Genomic DNA, 23,537 nt, shown 5'->3' with positions numbered 1-23,537 from the left:
ATCACCTGACTGGCCACCGCCACCCTTCGGCTCCGAACAGATCCATATGTACTCCGAACATGAGGCACTACGAGGAGTCGACTTGTATCCAGGGACTGATGAGGAGGGCTAGACTCTGAAGGGTGAGTTTGCGGATGATCCACCGCAGAGCACCACTCGACGTTGGAAAACAGTAGATCATTATATATGATCGTTGTGATCGCCGACATTACTTTCCAGTGATTAGATGAGATCGTACATATCTATATGTTTATGTACTGGTTTACTAATTATAATACTCCGGAGATGACGAACCACATGCTCAAAGGCAATCTACTGAACGGTAAAGGCCGTGGGACCGGTGACTGGCTGGATCTGGTGGGAGCAGGGTTCCCCCCACTCAAAGAAAAATATACATATATATATATAGTCCCGAATGAAGATGAGACAGAGAAAGAGTAGCTAGTAAATGAACAAGGATGTTGACTGACTCACCGCAAGACAATAACCCTAACGAGGCTCTCTTGTTGTACTGTGCAGTAGCGGTTACATTGGAACTCTTCCCGGCATATGTATGGGTTGCCGACAAGAATAGGAAATTCGATTGATTCAAGGACCAGAGGACTCAGTTGGTGGAGCACGTTCAGCATCGAAGTGGCACCTTGAGAATACCTGAATAGAGTGTGCTTCTGGTGCGGACAGCGCCGGAATCCATGGACAATGGTGTCACTATAAACTGCTCGCCGCTGCGGGATACTCCATGGGTAGACTAACGCTGCCAGTCACACTGGCAAGGATGTTGGATCAGGGATACGGCATGGTGGACGCCTTGCGGTGTAGCCATGCGGCGAGCGTCGATAGTTCTTGGTGCAAGGATGCCAGTTGGGACCTCGTGCAAACCTTCGTTGTCCGGACTGAACGTAGAACTTACTGTGACTGGCACGTTGCTTAGCTTGCAACGCAGTGTAATGTTCGCATGTAGCAGTGTCAGGAACTGTGACGTTCCACATTGGCACTCCTACTCTGTGCCGCAGTTAATTCGACGGAGTAGCCTGGTTACTTGCTGGCGGGGCCAAACCGTGCTGAATAGATAGTTGGGGAGGGTGGCACAAGTCAGGGCAGACAGAACCAACAGGAAGCAGAGTGACGTTATCGCGACAGACATATACTTGCCATGGTAAAGCTTGAGCTTTTCTTGCAGATCGAGCGATTGTATCTAAGCACGGCTGCGGCACTAAAACGCAATACACCGAGTCTGCATCAGAGGCATATCGAGATGATACAAATCCATCGTAACCAGCGCCGTCATGCTCGCCGTGACATTAAACCAGAAATCACTCGTCATCCAATACCCATTCTCACAGCCTCCATTCGCATCCGTCGGAGGAGGAACCAGCGTCACATCCCCATCGGCCCCAACCACCACCTCCGCATCAACATCAAAGACATTCACGACCGTCGCCCGCGCCGCCAACCCAGACGACAAATCCAGCAAGCCCTCGAACAGATTCACCGTCACCCCCACCTCCGCCCCAACGAACGGATCCAGCTGCATATCCGCCGCCGTATCCATCCGCGAGCTGGTCGTCGCTGTCGGCGCGACGCTCCGCGCAGAGCTATCCGTCATGTTGAGTAGATCGAGATGGAACAGCCCGTTCGTCGCCATGCTCATGTTACTCTGGGCCTCAGCCGTCCCGTTCATCCCCATGTCGACGCCCACGTGGAGATCGAGTATCGGCCCCACGGTCAAGATCCCGGGGATGGAGAAGCCCGCCGCCTCGACGGGGCTCCATCGGTATGTGTAGACGTTGCGCAGGAACGGCCTTGCGGCTGAGACAGAGAGGCCGAGACTCGAATCCAGCGCGACGGCGATGTCGAGGCCGAGGGTCGTTGCTGTCCTTGTCTCGACGTGGTACGCGATGATCCCGTCGATGGAGATTGCGGCGTCGAGGGTGGCGTGGTTGGCGTGGATGGTTAGGCCGTTGGTGCGGATGAGGTCGCCTGACCAGGCGAGGTCGATGCTGGTGGCGAGCTCGCGCTTGTGTTGGGATGGGTCAGGGTGGCCGAAGACGATGGTGATGGTTTTGGCTTGTTGCTGGAGGTTGGTTTTGCGTGTGGAGGCAGTGATGGTGAGGGTTGAGGGGTGGAAGAGGAGAGAGGCGGCGCGGTAGAGTCCGCGGTCGGCTTCCGCGTCGCAGTTCCCTAGGTGGTTGGTTACGAGGAGAAGGTGTGAGCGAGGCCAGGAGGAGTATGCTTGGTTGAAGGTGGTCGTGGAGTTGAACGTCACCGTCAGGCTGTCGACCGAACAGGTCACGCTTGATACATCGTTGACATCTTCGAGGACGATGGAGGGGAGCTGCAAGTCCGCTTGGATGAGAGCGCCGATTGAGCTCGAGTTGGCTGCTGCTTGATAGTAAAGAGAGATTGCTGACACAGGCTCAACGCTGGTGGCCGTGGTATCCCTCCGTAGAACGGTAGGGTACAGCCTGGTCGACAGTGGATGGGCCGCAGCAATCACAGTCAGATATGCTGCGACGGCAAGAAAGCTAGCCATTTTGACAGGAGACTGAATGCAATCCTCGATCTTCCGCGGCGGGGTGAAGTTTCGAGATTGCATCGAGAGGGTCGCTGAAGCCCTTCATAATTGAGCAAAGTCACCGAGATGACGAGACAGAGGAGAAAGACTCCATGGCCGTATTGACATGTGCCTGTTACACCTGCTGTGATATTGGTGCAACCTGCAGGCACCGGCCAAGCGTTTCTACTCGCAGTAAGCCCTTGAATTTTGGTTCTGTGATGGGACTTCATGCTGGGCAATACCACCAAGTCAGGGTTGTACGAGGTCCAGATACAAAGGACGTCTTAGACGATAGGACATGTAACGGTGATATTACTACAGAACATCCGTCAAACGGCATGGCCCCTGGTAATTGAATCCGCCAATCATTCGCATGTACTTGAAGCTATCCCTTACCCTGCTGTCAGGAAGATGCCCAGGTTCCAGTCCTCACGCCTGAGTTTCAATGGCTGGTCGATTGGGTTCCAGACCAGACTCCGCCAGTATAAATGTGCATTAGCGAATACTGAATCGGTTCCTTTATTGAACATGTGCTGTGGAGGGTAGTGCATGTGTATCTCAGTCCAGTATACGATGCACCAGGATGGTCGAGAATGCTAAGATGCAATATATTATATTACAATCCTCTGACATACTACGTATATACATTAGACAATAATAAGTGCTGTCAGACAAACGCCGCAAAAGGCGAAGTGGCAGCATCAGACTCCTCCCACCCAACGCATTTCCAGCACTTCAACAACCCCCGAGGATCATACTTGTTCTTCACGCGGAGCAAGCGCTCGTAGTTCTCGCCCCACCACGCCTCGCGCCAGTTGATAGTGAACGGGTTCGCCTCGTTACTGTACGCTCCGCTACCCGGCGTGATCCCCTCAATGACAGCCGTCATGCTCTGGATCCCCGCGATCTTCTGCTTCCGCGTCGGCAACGTGCTGTTCCACGCCCATGACGTGCCCGAACCCAGCTCCCAGACGGCCTGCCGCCACGCGGGAGCCGCACTCGTTGACCCCTCGGTGTAGTTGTACAGCACCGGTCCCACGACGGGGATATACGGCGTCTGGCCCATAGACTGGAGCAGCGCGAAGAAGTCCATCAGACTAGCGCGGCCCTCGGCCGTCTCGAAGACCGAGCGCGGGATCAGCCGGCTACCGGGGAAACGGGTGACCCCGACGGCGACGGAGCTGGTGGTCACGTACTTTTCGTAAAAGGGGTACCACGATGGGAACTCTTCGATGGACGCGGAGCCGCCGTTGGCCTCGGCGTAGGCGATGACCTCGGCCAGAGAGGCTTTGGCTTGCTCGACGGTAAGCAAGGGAGAGACGTTGACGAGGGTGCTGCCGGTGATATGGCCCCCCCAGCCTTCCTGGGCCCATTTGAGGGTGTTGTTGACGACGATTTCCATGAACGGGAGCATGTTGGAGGAGGTACTGGGGAAGTTGATGTTGGCAGACACAAAGCGGACGGCCGGCTCCACGCGGTGGGTGGATTCGAGCACGACGCCAAAGGTTCCGCCGCCGCCGCCGCGCAGGGCCCAGAAGAGATCGGCGTTCTGGTACTCGTTGGCGGTCCGGAAGACGCCGTCTGGAGTGACGACCTTGAACTCCAGGACGCGGTCGACCCCGAGCCCGTACACGGGGCTGAGGATCGAGTGGCCGCCGTTCAGGACCCAACCGCCCGAGAGTCCGACGGTGGACGAGTATCCGCCCAGGATGGTGACGTTGTGCTGCTGCGCAAAGGCGTACGCCTCGTCGAAGTTGACTCCGGCGCCGACGGTGATGGCTTTATACTTGAGACCGGTCCTTTTGCAGCCGCTGGGAACAAAAGCCGGGTCGTAGCGGATGGACCTCAGGTTGCGAGTCCACAGGGCCAGCGTTCCACGGCCACTGCTGCGAGTGAGATAGTCATGACCGCTGTTCTTGATGACCAGCCGCTGGCCGGAGCAGTTCGAGTATCGGAAGGCCTCGATCACGTCCTTGGCGCTGTGCACCTCGAGATAGTGCGAGGGCATGTTACCCTGCCGGCAGGTGGCATTCACAAACGCCAGGGGATCGGTGGGATCGCTACTGTCGAGCAGGCACTGATCACTGGGATCCGACGACCACATCTCATCCTGGTTGTTCATGTAGCCATTGGGAGAGTTGGTTCGCAGCCACGGATCGGTGTACTTGGCCTGAATGGCAGCACAGGCAGCATCGTCGCGAGCCACCGGACGGCCATTGTAACTCGAGAAGCACGGCAAGGAGAAAGGAGTCAGAGGCTGCACGCGTCCTCCAACCGTCGCATTGAAATGAGTCAAGCTGCAACTGCAAGCAGAGCAACTGTCCTTCCCTGCGACAACAGTCGAGCCCAGCAAAGCCAAGCAGGCGATCCCAGACAGTTTCAGACTAGAGGCCATGACGATCCTTCCTGCCGGTACGAACGACACGTGGGATTTACAGGGGGGAGGAAGGAAGATAAATGAAGCAGCCCCTGGGTGGAAATGACAGGGGTGGGCTGATGCATCCCATACGGATTTCACCGAACCAGCACCGAGATCTCAAATAGGATTTCATGCATGAACGGGTCGTGTAGGGGGGCCAAAAGAGAGACATCAGCAATGAGGATACAGCACTGTCAATAGTGTTGGTCCTCCTTCCCCCCCATAGCCAATTTCCCATTTTCGGAAATTTCCCCGACAAGCCCTGATTGGCGCGATGGTAAATTCCCGGAGCCCTACATCCCTGCTTAGCCTGGCTTAAGCTTTGACGCCTTTCCGAGTCCGGTAGCTTGTCGCCCCAATGCTGAAACATTGGGACCCAATCAAAATTGGAATGGAGACCCCACTATCTACACTAGTCCCCAAAAGAGAAAGTCAAATTGAAATAAGCTGCCGAAGGCGAAAAACCTCAGGCATTGGCATCCGTGGCCTCAGGCTTCGGATAATACGAAGTCTTCCTGTTGGCTGTACTCAGCCTGGGCAGACCCAAGGAAAAGCTTCTTCTTCTTCAGGCTCTTCATCCGAGTTGAAAGGGAGGAGAAGTAGCGATGTAACCTTCTGAACAAAATTAAAATCATGGCCTGATTACTCCCTATTTCGTTTCCTCACATCTCGGTTCTCTCCATCGCCATAATGGCGTACAAGCAGAATACCTACTGGAAAAATGTCCTCACGATCGTGCCGATCGTTGGGGCCGGTGTGGCTACCATCACGTATCTGTTGCGTCTGTACTCCCGACGCCTGACAGCTGCGGGGTTCTTCCTCGAAGACTTACTGATGGGCATTGGGTTGATCATTTCCTACTGCGCTACCGCGTTTGTCGTCGAGAGTGAGTGCGTCTGGCCGACAGCCCGGAATCACAACTGATCGTTGTAGCTGCCTTCAACGGTGTCGGTGTACCCCTGAAAAGCCTGCCGCATGATGAGCGGTATCGCATTCAATTTGTATGTCCCTCCTGACCCACCGGGGAGACCAGAGACCAGAAGCTGACTCGCGAAGGGATCATGGATGATACAGAAATTTTGGGCTCCGTCCATGGCCTTTGTCAAGATCTCCATCATCGTCTTCCTTAAGCGTCTCCTAGGGTCTGTCCGGCTATATGCCATCATCTCCAACTGTCTGATCGCCTTCATCGCCGTCTGGGCCCTTACCGCCGTCCTGGTCAACACGTTCCAATGCACGCCGGTACAATACTACTATGACAAGTCGTTGAATGGACACTGCATGAAGGGACAGGTGCAGTTCTTCCAGGCCATGGGATCGATTGCCTTGGTCGAGGACGTCTTCATCCTGTGTCTACCGATTCCTATTGTCTGGGGGCTGCAGATCACCCTTCGGCAGAAGATGGCCTTGACCGTAGTATTTTCTCTCGGTGGATTGTACGTCTCTCCTGCTAGGATTTGCCGAGCGTCACTGACCATCCAGGGTCTGCATCTTCAGTCTCATGCGCCTGATCGAATTCCGCCACTTCGTCGTCACCGATCTTGCGTGTACGTTTCTCCCCGTTCCATTTCCTGGCAATCCCCACTGACCCTCCCCAGCCTCCAGCGCCAAAGAATCCATCTGGACCTCCCTCGAACTCGACGTCGCCATCATCTGCGGCTGCCTCCCACTCCTCAAACCCCTCGTGCAAGGCTTCCTCGGCAAAGTCAAAAGCGGTGTCTCGAAAGGCTACTCGCAGCCTTCGGCCGGGTCCAAACTTCCCTTTCCCGCGTCCAGGACAAACAATGACGGGTTCCAGCCGATCGATGATCCGAATGGGACACTGGCGTCGGCGGCATCGAAGACGTTTCATGTGGCGACTACGCCGAGCCAGAATAGCTCGGATGTGGAGCTGCAGGGGATCACGGTGCATACGAGTATCCGGCAGGATGTAGATGGGCGGTCGGATGTGGGGAGTACGGGTCCGGTATTGAATCGGGAGTGGAGGCAGTAATATTTGCATATAATTATCTTTGTATATATAAGGTTTTCTCAAAAAACATATTTGTGACGCGCCTGTGGGCATGCTATTCCTCGGTTGGAGCGTCTCGTATTCAAGACGGGCATCGATTCTCCTGTCGTCAAGTCGACCGTGGACGTGCTGCCCGTTTCGTTCGAGATTTTTGAGCGCAGAGAATGCTTCTATATGATACCTCTGCGACATAGGCAGCACCAAGGGAGACATCTCCAGCAAGGACGCTCAATGGCGATGTGCACACCTCACCGGGACCCCAGAATTAGTCTATGATTGGTCTATTGTACAATATATGTCACGGACATGCCGAGCACCGGCATTGAGCCGAAGCTGGAGGCATCACCGCGCGGCTGTCACCGTCGTCTTCACCGGCCCATCCTCAGCAACCGTGGTAGCGGTGTCGAACTCCAGCGAACCACTACTCTGACTCAAACTACCGCTCCGCCGCTCCTCGTGTACCTCATTCGTGACATGGAACTGGCGATGCGCCCAGATCTCCAAAGGCTGTTCACGGGCGATATGCTCTCCGGATTCGGAGCGGTCGACGGTCGAGCGAACTCCCGACTTGTTGCCCCTGAGCCGCGAGAGATGGACCGTCGAGCTATCCAGCCGACTGGTATACTTGTTCTGACTGCGATTGTAGGACGAGTGTTGCAGGAAGGACTTCCAGTTGAAGAGGCGGCGGAAGAGCGTCCATGTCTGCGGGATGTTGGAGACTATGACTGCCGTGGCGGCCTCGCGGACGTACCACTGCAGCCATTTGATGCCGTAGGGCTGGGAGATGGAGTAGTACTTGGACAGGATGGAGCAGAGGATGACGAAGGCGCCGAGGGAGAAGACGGCGCAGAGGGTGAGTTTCTTCGAGAGGGAGAGTTTGGCGCGGATGAGCAGCGGGAGGGGGATGGCCATGATCAGCACGTCGGTGGCGACGTTGAAGACGAGGGTGATGATGACGTGGTTGGTGTAGACGGAGCATTGGGCGCTCTTGGGTGGGACGGACCAGTATGCTGAGAAGGGGCGGCACCAGACGGCGAAGAAGAGGATCTCGATGAGGAGGAAGCTGAAGGCGCAGATTCCGCCGATGACCTTGACGATGCGGTGTTGCCTGAGGCCGGACCTGCGGACAGGGTGTTAGACGAGTCGAGGCGTTCAGAGGGTTGGGACGCTATGCTCACGTCATGGTGGAGTATAGGAGCAGCAGACAGCATTTGCATCCCCAGACGACCGCAAGCCAGAACTGCTCGACCGCTACTACCATCTTACTACCTTTGATGCGGTCTGGGATTGCAGCTTTATCGAGCGTGTCAAACGCACTCGGGGGGATTCCGTTGGTGCCGTGCTTGTCGACTTCGACCAGGAATACGGTAAGCAATATGTAGAATATCTAAGGCAGTTAGCATCCACCATGACTCCGGTGAGTTGCACAGTCGGAACGTACTACGACCACCCCCATGATGATATCCTCCATCTGAAGGTTGCGCGGCACACCAACCTGTAGGATGCGAGACACATAGCGTAGTGTGGCTGTTTGGTGTCTGTTAGATCGTGTACTCCGTGAGTTACAGGAGGATTAACGGACTGATGAGCAGGACCACAGCCAACCACACCCATTCCTCCGAAGTTAGAATCATGGTGATTGCCCTTTCGCAGGGATGATGCCTGCGCAAGAAGTAGCAGCCTATGTGCACATAGAGGATAACAGAGATTTTCAAGACGGAACTGCCGCGTCAGCCACCTTTTCCTTCGCCATCCATTTCCTCTTGCAAAAATGACAAGAACGGCCCTAGCAGACTTGCGAGATGCTTCCTCAGGAACCCGACGCCACCAGGCGGGGCCTGCCCAGATATACGGATAAGCCATGAGACTACAGAACCGGGGAGCAATCGGCTGTCCCTCGGCCTTTGCAAACGCCAGGAACCAGAGCGATAGGTTCAGATAACCCTCTTTATTGTAGCAGCAGTAGCTCCGATCCCTGCATACTATTAGCCTTACCAGGTCAAGCGGCGATTTGGGTCATGCATATCACTATCATCTCACATGTCTGCTTCCTGTCCGCAATCTCCCCACCTCGACGCATTGATGACGCATAAGCCGAGAGCCTGATTGGCTGATGGAATCCAATTGAGCCTCTTTTCGAAAGTTTATTGTGAAAATTCTTCCTGGTGTCTCCATGGCGGATTCCCGTAATTTCGTTTCTTCTAGGCACAATCGTCCTCGAATCGAGATCACAGCCCTGGCCTAAGGGACTGGCGGCAGATCTCGATCCTGCACGTTCGACATTGACACTCAACTGACATATAACGTAGATGCTGCACTCCTTGAGTAAGCGGGTTCTAGCGCTCCTGGCGCATTGGTTGAGTGTCAGTGACATGTCCAATCTCAGGACTCGGTGACTGGCCCGGCATGTCCATAGTCTTGGTAAACATTGCCAAGTGAGACATTGCATTCCTGGATTAAAGAGATTTTTGGCCCACATTGAATTCGCACTCTTTTTGTCACACTTCTCAGTTTACGGCCTTAGTAAGCGAACAACACGAGTTTGCTTGGTTCATTTCAGGCGTGTTGACCGTTGCTCCAAGTTTACAGAGGGATATGTCCATGCTTTGGTTCATGGTCGTCTACTTGTCTAGATGATCGATTTGCTGTCTACCAGCTTAATTCTCACTATATATATCTCTCTACCGGGGCAATATTTTGGGTGTTCTCGAAGCCAAGAGTGCTTTCGGCATCAATCCGTGGACCAGCCGCCGATATCGCTTAACGCTTCAGACTGTCAGTATCGCCAATGGATCTGGGAATTATGATGGACTTCTACACTACAACTGATAAGTCATACATGGTATTGTCCCCTTGGAGACCATAGCAGATCGTCGTATAGTCTGTGTCATCCCTAAAGCTAGTAATCAATCTACGTGCTAATTCTATGCTTAATGGGCCAGAGACTCCATTGCAGATAGGGCTTGCAGCAGTGATGTGGAAACACATTATTATATCAGACATCTTATTTCTATACAAGTATTTGGTAATCATAATGCATGATGTATGTGGCTGCGTACGTTATGCAGCTTACATTGGAGTCTATACTATGAAGTTGTTAACCTAAAGATACCGAAGCTCTTTCAGGATTATTACTTCTCCGAGAATATTTTCTAATAACCTGCTTGCATTTTATCTTGGAGGTTTACATATAAGACAGATGTGGTCAATGTGTTGTCCTTGAGAGAGGAGTATGAGCAATACTTTATAGGTGAATAGCCTTATACAGAAGATACCTACGCTATACAGGAATAGGTTCGAATTAGTATGGCAATGAATATAACTTTGTCTATACCCTCTCTCCATTCACGTTGAAACCCAACAGACCTGCCCAGACAGTTGATGCGATGCTAAAACCCAAGCCGGCCGGAACTTGATACTTAGCATTCAGGACTCTATTGGACTGAGAAGTGTTTAACCGCCCCATACATGGCTTGTTCCCTCAACGCTCGAGGACAAGCCCACTAGCTCAATACATTATTGTGGGAACGTTCCGATGTATACGGAAATGAAGGAAGGGAATGCAAGTGCTAGGGTTTGCCCAGTGACTTCTCAGGCAGGCTGCTTTCAAATGTAGGTCTCAGGGATATCAGTCTTCTTGGTCCTTCGAAGCGGCGCCTACAGAGACAGCCTGATTGTATACTATAAATCTATGCATCCTTCTCTACAGGGGACGTCGGTCTGTTCCTCATATCACTGGCTATCCCAATTACTTACGCCGAGCATCGGACGGTACTCCGTGCAGAAGGTGGTCTGACTTGACTATTAGGCCAAGATAACTCAAGGAGACGCCTATAGGCTGATAAAATAGGAGCTAGGTAAAATAAAGCAGGTCCCTCGCGCGTGGAAAAGTGATGCGATATTAGCTGGAGTGGTGAAATGTGGATCCATCAATGATAGGGTTGATTCATTCTCTCGATAAGCTCGAGACGGAACGCTCCGATGCACCATGCAGCTTAAGGTGATAACTTGTAGAGCTTATTTGTCAAGAAGAAATCGTGGCTGCATTAGTCCCAATGGCGAGATTCTAGGATTGTATGCACCAACCCCTCATCGGTTGCCCCTGGATGTAACGTGGCCGTTATAAGTGATCATCTGTCTCAGTCCTCTTCTGCTCGTACGAATGGTTCGTCCAAATCTCATCTGACATTGTCTCGACATACCTGAGTCTTAATACGATGGATGACAAGAACCGCTCGGCGGTCGACCAAGGTATAGACGCAGCAGAGCCGTATAAGATTGGAGTTGAGAAAGAGGCAAAGGATGTTGCTCAAGAAACTGAGAGCCCGGAATCACCAGGCTCTCAACCGGATCATGCTGAATATGTCAAGGGACATCCCGTCATTCGAAAGGGTGAGCCTCCATCTACCGCGCTGCCAGCAATTGTCTAATCTCAGCAGGCACCGATGTCTCCAGGTTCATTGTCTCTGTACGAGATGACGGTGATCCTGCATTGACATTCCGATCGATCGTGCTGGGCTCTGCGTTCACTGCGCTTTCGAGTGTGATCACGATGCTCTATACCTTCAAGCCCACGCAGATGCAAGTGTCGGCAATCTTCATACAACGTAGGTCGATTTCCCAGCAGGCTCCGTCCACCGATTGTAACATCTGTTCTAGTTCTGGTGTATGTGGTTGGCCTGGCGTGGGCTCTGTTTACTCCGCGCCCAGATAGATTTCGTTGGAAATGGCTGCGACGCACACTTGAATTTCTGAATTTCGGACAACCCTTCGGCATTAAAGAGCATGTCGTTGCGTCTCTTATCGCATCATCGGGTAACAATGGGCTTTCCGGAGTAGAGGTCTACGCCGTCGAGCGCCTGTTCTACAATATCAGCGTGTCGGCGACAACTGCAGTGCTGGGAACATTCTCCATCTCACTCTGTGGCTTTGTGCTTGCGGGAGTTCTCCGGCCGCTGATTGTCTACCCAGCTGAAATGGTGTACTGGTCCACGCTCCCACAGGTGGTGCTGTACCAGACTCTCCATTTTGACCAGCGTGCCAACAGGGGCCGCCTGATCAAGTTTGGCTGTGCTCTAGGACTGGCTGCTGTTTGGGAGATCTTCCCTGCGTATATAATAACCTGGTTCGGCGGCTTCTCGATCTTCTGCCTGGCTTCAATGGGCGCGCCCCAGCATACCCGGAAGATCTTTTCAAGAGTGTTTGGGGGGTCGTCATCTAATGAAGGCCTCGGTCTGTTGAACTTCGGCTTTGATTGGCAGTATATTCAGAGCAGCTATCTGTCATTGCCATTGAAACAGCAGCTGAACAGCTGGATCGGCTATGTGATATTTTATCCAGCGATGTTGGGCCTCTACTACCGCAACACATGGAGCGCAAAGTCATTCCCATTCATGTCAACGTCTTTGTTCACCAGCAACGGCAAACAATTCTCCACCACTTCCATCCTCTCCGATAGAGGCACAGTCGACTACAACAAACTGAAGGAAGTCGGCATCCCGTACCTGACCTCTAGCACTGTCTGGGGCTACCTCACACAAAACCTCGCCATCGGCGCCCTAATCACCCATGTCCTCATCTTCTACGGCAAGGACATGTACACTGCCTGGAAGCAGGCGCGCAGCCGAACCCAACCGGATCCACACTTTCAGGCCATGCTCAAATACAAGGAAGTTCCCATGTGGTGGTACCTTGCCCTCTTCGTTCTCGCCTTCTTCGCCGGTCTCATCGTAAACATCAAGGGCGAAACAACCCTCCCCGCATGGGGCTACATCGTCTCCCTCCTTCTCGGCGCCTTCATCGCCCCCTTCTCCTGCATCCTCTATGGGCTGTACGGCACTGGCGTTGCAACCAACCAGCTCTCGAAAATGGTCGCCGGCGCAGTCCACCCCGGCCGACCCCTCGCCAACCTCTACTTCGCCAGCTGGTCCCACCAGGTCATTCTGCTTTCCGTCAATCTCGCCAACTGGCTCAAGGTAGGCCAGTACACCAAGGTCCCGCACCGCATTATGTTCGCCACCCAGATATACGGCACTTTGCTCGGGGCTGGTCTCAACTACGCCGTCATGACTACCATCGTCACCAACCAGCGCGAGATCCTCCTCGACCCAGCGGGCAACAGCGTCTGGAGCGGGTCCACCGTGCAGAGTCTCAACTCGCAGGCGATCACCTGGGCCCTAGCGCGGGACGTCTACGGCGTGAATGGCCGGTATCTCATTGTGCCCCTAGGTCTGGTCATTGGTCTGGCCTTGCCGGTTGTGCACTGGGGGCTTAACAGGGTCTTTCCGCGGATGCGGTCCTGGCCGCTCAATACGGCGATAATTGCTTCATACGCCGGGCAGACGTATTACGGCATCACGTCGTGGATTTGGTCGTCCGTTGCGGTGGGCGTGTTCTCGCAGGTGTGGCTTCGGCGTCGGCTGCCGCGCATCTACAACGAGTATAACTACCTCATTGGGGCCGCGTTGGACGGGGGGTCGCAGATTGTGATTTTCATTCTATCGTTTGCGGTCTTTGGGGCCAGTGGGAAAGAACACCCGTTTCCGACGTGGTGGGGGAATCCGGCTGGGAATCCTGATCATTGCATCTAGTTGTATTCCGTGCTTCTGTACAGGTCGATATCTACTAACGAGAGGCGAAACCGTTGTAACGTCATATTCACATAGAAGGATACCCGTATTCATAATTGACCGGTTACTGAATGTCATTTGACCTTTATTATACGGTATTCACTTGCTGCAAGGCGTATATGAGACTGTATTGATTATTTGATATTGCCAAAGTCTGACCAACAGAATGGACTTATGAATACGCTATGGTTCAAGCTTCCATTTATGGTACAAGACAATTCGACGCTGCTATGACATCCATTACTCGGTTACAAAGCTTGGAGAGTAGTGGACCTGTACAGCCATGCATACTCGCTACTGGGTTCAATACAACCAAGGGCAAGAATATATGACCAGTACAGCAGCCCTGCTGTCCTTGGGCGCATGATTGACAACTGGATGTCTGACAATTTGCGCCGTAAACTCATTAAGCAAGACTATGAGCGGCTTTTCTGACACCAAAGCCTTCACTTCGCGGTTATAACCGGAGGAGGAACGGTGCAAACCCCTCCAACACAGACCTCAGGACCAAGACACTAAGAGGCAGGATTAGCCAACTTGACAAAGAGCATAGCATCAGACAATGAGGGGTCTTACAGTATTGCCGCACCGTCCGCAATTCTGTCCATCACTTTGAAGGTCAGTACATGTGTTACTGCAGCAGCCCAGCAAGCCAGCCGGACACTAGGACAATCGAATTAGTCGCTAGCCTGTCCAACAGCTGATGTTTTATCAACTTACACATGCTCCATTACAAGGGGGCGTGCCTGAAATATCGCAGAGACAGACACCATCGACGCAGTTTGCACCTGTCGGGCACTGTAGATCAAATAATTAGCTTTTCCAGGAATCGGAAATGCCAGTAAGATAAGAATCCTTACCTCAAGCCCGCAATTCCCACAGTTGCTCCTATCACCGAGTATGTCCTTGCAGATTCCACCGCAGCAAAGTTGACCGGTCTGGCACTGCGTCGAGATTCAGGGTCAGTTGGACACTCGGAGACCACAGATACTCGTAGTACATACACATTGCCCATTGCAGGGTGTATGGCCATTTTCAGCGCAGACACAGGTGTTGCCGACGCATTGAGCACCTAGTGGGCACTACAGGGCCTCTCAGCTCTATTTCAAGTCTTGATGCCTGACGTCAAAAGACACTCACGCATTGTCCATTGCAAGGAGCCAATCCACTGCTGGTACAGAGGCATGCATTTCCTGTACATTCTGAGCCACTGGGGCACTTTGAGAAAACGGAGATTATGTTAGACATATCCAAGACAAACAGGATTTGGTACCGTTCAACTCACTATATTTCCACATTGTCCACAGTTATCACTTCCAGTAAGAGGTCTACAGAGCTGATCACAGCACCCTTGGCCATCCAAGCACTATTGAATTGAGTCAGGCCAACGTTCAGTTCCACAGTCTGGGATGGATGATACTTACGGCATGGCCGCAGGTGCCACAATTATCGACTGTGTCTAAATTAGTGCAGGCCCCGTCACAGCAGCCTTGGCCAGTACTGCACTTTTCAACTGTCAGGATCAGAGGCTCCAGTTTTAGACATCATAGGAGAGGTCTCAACCTACACAGCTTCCGTCACAAGGAGTTGCACATATGCAGTTGCCCTGGGCACAGTTGGTGCCTGGTGGACACTTTGCCATAATCAGCCTCCAGGGTTTTAATAACTGCCATGATAGTCTCAAGATGGCGTACCACTCTTCCACACTGCCCACAGTTATTTTCGTCTCCATTTAAATCTGTACATATCCCCCCACAGCATGTCTGGCCAGTAGTGCACTGAATGTGGAATCAAATCAGACTTATCCTGTTAAGATATCAGTGGCTGGAACATACACAAGCTCCACTGCACATTGGCTGTCCACTGGCACATTGACACATGCGATTGATGCAGCTCGAACCAGAGGGACACTACAAGTGTCTCGAATCAGAATTATGCGAAATCTAGTATGATTGTGTCATCAAGAGACCTACCATATTTCCGCATGCCCCGCAGTTGGCATTTGTATTCAATGAAGTGCAGACACCGTTGCAACATTCCATACCAGTTGAGCACTTGAAAGCGCTTTCCCTTTAGTTATAGGAACCCGTGTCTCTCTGGGGATGGACGTACACATGTTGTCCCGCATATTGGTCGGCCTGAAGGTACGCAAATGCAAACCCCGCCAATGAGGATCGAGTGAATAGGGCACTGTTTGAATCTTCAGTAGATGGCTTGGTGGGCAGAATACACCATACAATAATCTCTTTATTCCTTTCAGCCGTCCCGCCGTAGCCGACATGTTCACCCACTGCCCCTGCATATAAAGCAGACGGGCCGCTCGAATTCTGCAGGTCGGGTGAGTATGCTATCAAAAGGTCTCTGACTATATGGGGAGACCTACATTGCCCAGTGGGTCCTGGCTGTGTGCAATACCAACCAGACCCGCTAGGCGTCGTCAGCTTGCAATTCCCTGAAGGGTAAAAATAACAAGGCGTATTTCATGCTCACAAAGCACAAATGTGCAACAGATAAGGACCTTCTGCATTATGAACTCAGTTTGATCAGCAGATCGCTAGGCAAGCATGGTAGGTATTAAGAACATCGACCATGCAGGTGATTGTGGACTGTTATCGCGAGAAATAGACCCTCTTCATATGTCCATGCTGGTTCTATCATCAGGAGATTAACCTCCATCCAGCTCGGGTTTCTCAAACTTGGGGATTAGTCCGACACTTACGTTGTTTATGCCACACCATAATCCGAGGGGTGCGACCCGGGCCTCCTGGTAACACTGAGGGTGATTAGAGCCTTGTCACCTAAATATGTGACTGTACACCGCTAGACAAAGACGCTGTGATATGTAACTGTAACCAGCGAACCAGCCTTTTGATGCAAGAGCAGGAGGGCAGTGGTCATTAGGAAAGCAAGACACATGGAACGAAGAGTAAGGATAACTCGAAATCAGTGCCGCCGTAGTAAGAGTGATCTGGATCTCGGTAGGTTTTAGGCTAACGTAAAGCACATGTCCTCGGTGGTCAGTGTAGCCATGCTGTGGTTTGCACGCATGCAAGTTACTCGAAGATTCTTTCGTGCAACACCATAATCAGTGAAACCAGGAATGATTGGCATTGAGAATCAACCTTCTCAAATGGTGATTAATACCTAAGAGAGTAACTTGAGCTGAATATGTGCGACTAGTCTCGTACAGCTTCTATACCTCTGCAAGTGTGATGACATGCAGTCAGCTCTTATATTAGGCAACAACACATATACTAAGATAGCTTAGTTGGAGCGTCAACGGCTGTGAATTGTTTTGGGTATCAAGTTTGCATTCAGACAATGTCCCAATAAACCTCACAGCTGGAGTACATCGGCATTGTTTCGTGTAGACAATCAATGGTATCTTTATTAGAAGGCACATCAGAGAATGTGCTAATCCATATGGCCCTGATCATGTTGTTTTACCGCCGTCTAGTGCAATTGTTTGGCTCAGGGGCGTCAGGACCCCGTCAACTGCTTAGAGACAAGTACTCGGAGCCAAAGGCACGATCATATCATCATTCAGCTGTCATATGATGCCTTGGGAGCTTTGACGGATGTGTAGGTAACACAGGTCTCTTGTCAAATGACCGACGATGTGCTGCAGACAGATGGGTCTACGCGGATACAAACCTTTTTACCAGCCATTTTGGTAAAACCGCACAAGAAAACTTTGACATTTTCATAAGATTGGTGTCTACTGGAAGCGGCCTGATCAAACAGCCTTTCCGAAGGGGGTAGTACAGTATTCCCCAGGGGCGTCGAAATAATGAATCCCGCCTCTCGAATTTGTATCATTGATATCTGGAGATCGGCAGTACTTTATCTGACTATGCGCAGAATAGTTATCTAATTGTTACAGGTGAAGCCTCTCTTATCATCTCCTGGAAGCTGAAGAGGTTGCGCAGACACTCGTAGCGTGGTCTGAACGGGTGTATGACAGACTCAGAAATATGTTCTCGATGGGACTGTGCAAGGCTCTGTCGAGCCTGTAGAGAATGAACGTTCTCAGCTGTACGATTCTACTGACATTCAGATATAAAATAATGGTCAATCCCCAGATTAAACTAATGCTCACCATCGAGAAACAATCATCTCGCACCATGGCGAAGGCATTCACATTTATCGTCATCTTCTGTGGTAAGTTTGGAGTAGCCTCCCCTGGTGACTACCTCCTGCAGTTCTGATTTGAGGGACCCCTTAGCAAGCCTGATTAGCATAGTATATGCTCAGGCAGCATGCAACCCGCCGGTAACTGCCCTTCCAATCTTACTGGTGAAATGGTCAAAAGGCTCATCACATATATCAAGTGCGCTGGTGGTCTCACCTGCTGCAACGGAGTCTGCCGGCTTCTATATGTCGACCCAGCAAATTGCGGAGCTTGTGGTCGAGTTGTGAGTAGAGCAACTGTTATGATTCCAGGAACGTCTTATACTAATCTGAACTTGGTCACTCATAGTGTCCAACTGGCGCCATCTGCAGTGGTGGTAACTGTGTCTGCCTTGCTAATAATAACCAACCAACCTGTGGCAACCTCTGTGTAAGTTATTGCTTGTTGAATTAAACGTTCCCGGCCTGGCAGAGCTTGTTGGGTGCTTATTGACCTGGATAATAGTGTGCGGCCGGGCAGTCCTGCTGCAATGGTGTCTGCACTACCTTGACCACAACAACTCACTGTGGCGCATGTGGGACTACTGTGAGTTTCCTTGGATTCTATATTGGTATGAACTATCTATTAATCTCTTATTAGTGTCCTGCTGGTCAAGGTTGTTGCAATGGCGCCTGCACTGCATTAAACACAGCCACTAATTGCGGAGCATGTGGTAGAGCTGTATGTCAAGCCATCTCTAAGTATGGGCTCAGAACTAATCTGTTCACTCATGGCAGTGTCCTGTAGGTGCAACATGTGTTAATGGTAACTGCCGTTGTATAGCCACTGGTCTACCACCTTGCAATGGTGTTTGTGTATGTTGATTAAGTCCTTTATGGTACATTTTTGAGATCTAATGTTACCTATATAGTGCCCTATCCAAGACCTCGCCTGCTGCAGTGGACAATGCACCAGCATTTCAAGCACTGCTGAGAGCTGTGGGGCATGTGGCAATGCCGTAAGTCATTTCTGCCTTCAATGATATTCCTGCTAGTAGAAGGCTGATTGATGTCTTTTTAAAGTGCGCTGGACCTAATGATGAATGCTGTGGTGGAATATGCACTCCTGGCGATACGACTACTGATTGCGGAGCCTGTGGCAATGCTGTGGGTTGACCACAAACCCCCAGCCAAGGTATAATGGCTGACTTCCTCTAGTGCGGTGTGAATGAAGAGTGCTGTCTTGGTGTCTGTACCGCTGTTGACACTCCAGCTGCCTGCGGTGACTGTACCACTGTTGTAAGTCATCCGCATCAGGACTACACCATTACCAAAACTTATAATCCTAAACCTTGGACAGTGCAATACCGATGAGGGATGCTGCGCTGGAGTCTGTACCCCTCTAACAACAATAACTGACTGTGGAGTATGTGGGAATGCGGTAAGGAATCCTTCACGACATCCCTAGGATAGATACTTGATTCTCATCCCTTGCCTTACCTAGTGCCTTGGTGGCTCGACTTGCACTGATGGAGATTGTGTGTGTCCTGGTACAAATCTTCCGCCCTGCGGCACGAACTGTGTAAGTGATTATACATCCTTATGACAAAACATATCTCACATCTCTACAGTGCACTGATGGAACCCTCGCTTGCTGCGCTGACACCTGCACTGATCTTTTGACGGATCCTAATAATTGTGGAGGCTGTGGTACTGTGGTAAGTATAGACAATAATACCTTCGGGGTCAAACTCCAACGTCTGACGTTCTATCACTTATCCAGTGTGCTGGAGCAACACCCAATTGTGTTGCCGGTGCATGTACGGCCTAGAGTTAGCCTTCCTGGAAGAGGGACATTCAGTGGCTATTTGTTGCTGGCACGATTCATCATAGGTTTGAGCTCAACCTCAGATCTAATCAGAGTTATAATATTGCAGTTGTTGCGAGGCATATAGCTTATGTCAAGTGTGTGGCTTGAGGTTTGGCCGGGGATTCGGATAGGAAATGCTTGGTATCTCTGCTCTAGTGGCAATTTTGTTATTCTTGGGTTGTACGGCGGGCAGTCAGTGATTCAACATCGCTGGCCCAAGGTAATAGTAATTCATCTATTTACCATACCCTCTTGCCTGACGTAGACTCAACAGTTCGCTATTCAAGGTGAGATCCATGCGCCGACATCTCGTCTGTTTCCTTTATGCCTAGTATTATCAACCAAGTTTGGCATCTCCATCACGATCCTGCTGGAGTGACACATATCTATTCTCTGGCAGGATACAGTAGGTTTGGCAAAGCTGTTACAGTGGTGATGGGAATGGCTGATGAGTCTGGGTAGGCAATATACGTTGAACATCTACCGCACTATAGTTTATACTTAGTAGAGGCAGTTGTCCTGACACCTTTCTAGCTGAATCTTTTAGTGTTGTCAAGTTTACGTAGTTTACTTTGCTCTATATGGAGAATACCCTTGCTTCAACCCGACAAGTGTACAAATTTGATTCGATGCAGCTCTCTACCTATGATCTTAGATGCCTACTAACCGATCTTAAACCCAAGCAATATGAAGTATTATGACGTGCAGGGCTAGACTCAATCCATGAAGAGGATGATTGATCACCATTAAGCATTATCTTTGAAACTGCAGTGGGGTTAGATATCTTGCAGATAGTCAATGTTCTCTCATACTTGCTTATACTTTTATTACAGAATGCACTCTGGATAATGGAAGCTCAAGTGATATACTTGTTGTAAACTTCATAATAACTAGTCAACTGGTCATATGGACACTGGATGCAGAAAGAGCCATGGATGCTGAAATTCCTAAGACATGATAATTTAAAGCATCCTTGAAACACACAATGTCTTGCTGGTGACCGGCCTCACAAATTCTCAGCTGGAATTACAGGTGGAGTTCTACTATCACCACCTCCAATGGGAGTACCGACCAAGCTGCAGCCAAGTTGAAAGGCTGCTGTCAGTCTAGTAACATCTGCTGCACTGCAGGCATCAGTGGCAGCGCACATGAACACCCTGGTCACAAAGTGTGTGGCTGGATCGCAAAAGCACGCAATATTCAAGATGCCAGTACAGGTTGGAGTATTTGCAATTTCGTGATTAAGGCATCCAATCTGGTGGACAGCCATTAGTCATCCTCGGTCATGGAGATCGGATGGGGATGGCTTACTGCACAAGCTGGTGCTCCCAGGATCGTGAAGAAAAGAGCAACCAGATTTGGAAGTCCATCGGGATTAGGATCTGTGGTGTTGGCTGGGACCTCTGCCACGGGTCCTGCAAGGACAGCAGCGGAGAGGAGAGGCGCACTGAGAATCGTAGAAAGCTTCATTGTGGGATGGTAACGCTTTAAGATGATTGGGTCTTCTGCTGTAGATAGCTGGACTCTAGTATCCTTAGATCTCCGGTTATATGGCATAAAGGTATTGGTGGGTGATAACACAGACTTATATAGTCTAGATGTCAGATATCTCGGATACAAATAGAAGTTAATACAACAAGTCTGCGCACACGCCACAATTTGGAATCCCAGATAGCACTAACTACTACCGTTCCAATCACCAGTATTACAATTCCACCATATAGGCTGCAAATCGTTGTCGAAGAGACGAAGAAGATTCTGTGTAGCAAGGCACATGTTAAATAGCAGAGAGGTGTGCTACCTAGACCTGTTCACATGCTACATCCTACTTAGACAAGAGGATTCAGTGGTCCATGTGAATGGAAAAGTATGCTAAATGAGTAACCTGAGCAAAAGTATACCTGCTACTTTCCACTAAATGAAAGTGGCCAGGCTCAAGAAGAATCAGCTGAAAGGAGATTTCCACACCTCACCCTTGTTATTAGGGGCAGTAGGGTAGTATATCGTAGAAGATTTGTCGATCTTAGCTTACAATCCGGCTATCTGTCTACGATGCCATGATGCTCTTGATCATTTGATCCAGTCTGCTTAAGCAAGGCTCTCTGAGCGCTTCTGAATTGTGTCTATCCACTAACAATACACCCTCTCTGGTTGCAGGTGGTACTAAACAACATAGGAGAAAAAAACATCGGGATAACACAGCATCGAGTGCGCGTACACTAATTCGAGTATCCCAGTATTACAGCTTCATAAACCCTGCATCTTCGGGTCTCTTGGTGACTCGAATATTATAATGCCTTGTGAAACTCTACTGCCATTACCATTATTGCTCTCTGTACGAAATCAAGCCGAGATGACTGTCTCTCTACCCGATAGGAACGCAACGCTATCTTATTAACATGCCTTGTCCTGCCTGGTCAAGGCTAGAGTGGTCTGTGGTGTCACCCATGTTGTATAATTAACTTTCTCTCAGACTGCACACTGCAACGTTGAATACCTCAAAGGGATAGATGGTGTCCAGCTCTGTACATGGGATGGCCTCCAAGTCCTTAGGAGTGATTGCACCTATGCTGTGGCATTGTGATTTAACATTTTAAGGATCCAGCTGCTTTGAATCGCACATTGTCCTGTGAAAATACTTTTGTTTAGTCAAGGTCAGTGCGTTAATTCGAGCAGACGTTATATCTGTATCAGTATTTCGATCCAGGGGCTATCTGTGTGGAGGATAGGAATTTACTGTCCTTGGATTATGTGGTTGTGCTTTCCGGGACGGTTGGTTTCTGGACGGATAGCAGGAGGAGAAGTGCTGAAGGAGCATGGGCGAGGTTGGAGAAAACGCCGGCTGGGGAATTTATGATCCCCCGGGGGAGGACTGAGCCTCTCATATTTCAAGAATTGTGTGGATAACCAAGAGAAACAGAGAACTTGCATCCTTGCGTCAAACATTCGGAAGAGCCATAAGTACAATATAGGGGAAGAGATACGTAGTGACTCAGTGTCGTGCAGTATGTCGATTTCACATCTTCAATCGAGCAAAATCAATGTTTCCCATTGCAATAGTACCCAGAATCGCAATCATGTTGGAATTTCAACCACTGTAGCGTCTGCTGCCCGCTCCTCCATATCTCTGGATTCCACGGCGGAGTAGATGTTGTTCACCAGTCCCCTGAAATGGTCTGCGGCGAGCACATCCCCTAGCCTTGTAGCAACGAACTCGAGCCTTTCCAATGCAGCGACTTTTCCAGTGTCAAAATCACTGGGGACAAGCCGACTTTCGCAACATGACTGACCCCTCAAAGGCTGTCCTAGCATCACGCAGGTTTCCCTGCGCCACCTGTGCCTGTCCGAGCAAATAAAAGGTCAGCGAAGCATCGAAGTTCAATTGTAGTTGCTGACTATAATCGTATTCATCTCCGAGTAGCGCAAGACGCCAGCACAGTCTTTGACAGAGACCTGCCATATCTCTATACCTTCCTTCCCCCCAGAGCTGCCGGATAACGGTGTGCCATACACAAAATGTCTCGTGGCTATACAGGCCTTAATCCCTATCGGCACTTTCGAGTGTCGCTGTGATATCGTTCAAACTCTTCCCTCGATAGAAGTCATAAAAACCACCTGGATCGGCTCGCGGGAAGCTGGCTTGATTGTAAGAATAATGTGCCTTGCATCCATCTTGTGCAACCTTCGACATCCACAGATGTCGACAATAGGCGTCAAATGCAAGGTATAAATGACCTTTTGAGTCTATGGGTAATTTCTGCAGGGCCTCGAACATCATTCTGCGAGGCTCATTGTGAGACAAGACTAGTCTTGACCAGTGGACAAGAAATTCTGCCAGTAAGTGCTGGATTTTATCATGCCCGTCCTGTTGAAGCAGGCGCAGGATAGCAAGAATATCTGGGAATTGGCGATGGTGGTGAATTTGCACGACGGTTTTGAGG

The 23,537-nt window shown here is 50.7% G+C and overlaps 5 protein-coding genes across 5 annotated transcripts; 3 read left to right on the top strand and 2 right to left on the bottom strand.

The window, feature by feature from the left end:
- Positions 1-1,213: 1,213 nt before the first annotated feature.
- AFUA_7G00940 (putative isoamyl alcohol oxidase) lies at positions 1,214-4,952 on the bottom strand (the record flags this gene model as incomplete). The annotated part of the gene is made up of 2 exons (XM_741743.1): positions 1,214-2,615; positions 3,235-4,952. 2 exons carry the CDS (start codon positions 4,950-4,952, stop codon positions 1,214-1,216), a joined length of 3,120 nt encoding a protein of 1,039 aa, XP_746836.1.
- Positions 4,953-5,666: 714 nt separating this feature from the next.
- AFUA_7G00930 (uncharacterized protein) lies at positions 5,667-6,969 on the top strand (the record flags this gene model as incomplete). Its single annotated transcript, XM_741744.1, has 5 exons — positions 5,667-5,862; positions 5,910-5,977; positions 6,051-6,412; positions 6,459-6,523; positions 6,575-6,969. The coding sequence occupies 5 exons, from the start codon at positions 5,667-5,669 to the stop codon at positions 6,967-6,969; spliced, it is 1,086 nt and encodes a 361-aa protein (XP_746837.1).
- A 48-nt stretch (positions 6,970-7,017) lies between these two features.
- AFUA_7G00920 (uncharacterized protein) lies at positions 7,018-10,118 on the bottom strand. Its single transcript, XM_077805143.1, has 5 exons — positions 9,028-10,118; positions 8,570-8,962; positions 8,429-8,514; positions 8,166-8,374; positions 7,018-8,107 (listed from the first exon to the last, which is right to left on the bottom strand). Exons 2-5 carry the CDS (start codon positions 8,619-8,621, stop codon positions 7,330-7,332), a joined length of 1,125 nt encoding a protein of 374 aa, XP_077661272.1. The 5' UTR covers positions 8,622-8,962; positions 9,028-10,118; the 3' UTR covers positions 7,018-7,329.
- Positions 10,119-11,204: 1,086 nt separating this feature from the next.
- Positions 11,205-13,706, top strand: optH (OPT family oligopeptide transporter; the record flags this gene model as incomplete). The annotated part of the gene is made up of 3 exons (XM_741746.2): positions 11,205-11,379; positions 11,427-11,594; positions 11,647-13,706. 3 exons carry the CDS (start codon positions 11,205-11,207, stop codon positions 13,575-13,577), a joined length of 2,274 nt encoding a protein of 757 aa, XP_746839.1. The 3' UTR covers positions 13,578-13,706.
- A 3,977-nt stretch (positions 13,707-17,683) lies between these two features.
- On the top strand, positions 17,684-21,087 carry AFUA_7G00900 (uncharacterized protein; the record flags this gene model as incomplete). The annotated part of the gene is made up of 2 exons (XM_741747.1): positions 17,684-17,777; positions 20,870-21,087. 2 exons carry the CDS (start codon positions 17,684-17,686, stop codon positions 21,085-21,087), a joined length of 312 nt encoding a protein of 103 aa, XP_746840.1.
- Between the last annotated feature and the right edge of the window lie 2,450 nt (positions 21,088-23,537).

The sequence above is a fragment of the Aspergillus fumigatus genome, chromosome 7, assembly GCF_000002655.1.
Source record: "Aspergillus fumigatus Af293 chromosome 7, whole genome shotgun sequence".
In the NCBI taxonomy this organism is placed as follows: domain Eukaryota; kingdom Fungi; phylum Ascomycota; class Eurotiomycetes; order Eurotiales; family Aspergillaceae; genus Aspergillus; species Aspergillus fumigatus.
The sequence above is the reverse complement of the archived record's forward strand: the minus strand, read 5'-3'. Positions and strand labels throughout refer to the sequence as shown.

Bases quoted from the DNA above. Each gene is read 5' to 3' on its own strand.
- AFUA_7G00920 (XM_077805143.1), bottom strand. From the start codon at position 8,621: ATGATTCTAACTTCGGAGGAATGGGTGTGGTTGGCTGTGGTCCTGCTC. The intron at 8,375-8,428 runs GTACGTTCCGAC...TAACTGCCTTAG, and splicing joins TCATCATGGGGGTGGTCGTA to ATATTCTACATATTGCTTAC. The intron at 8,108-8,165 runs GTGAGCATAGCG...CCCTGTCCGCAG, and splicing joins CTCCTATACTCCACCATGAC to GTCCGGCCTCAGGCAACACC.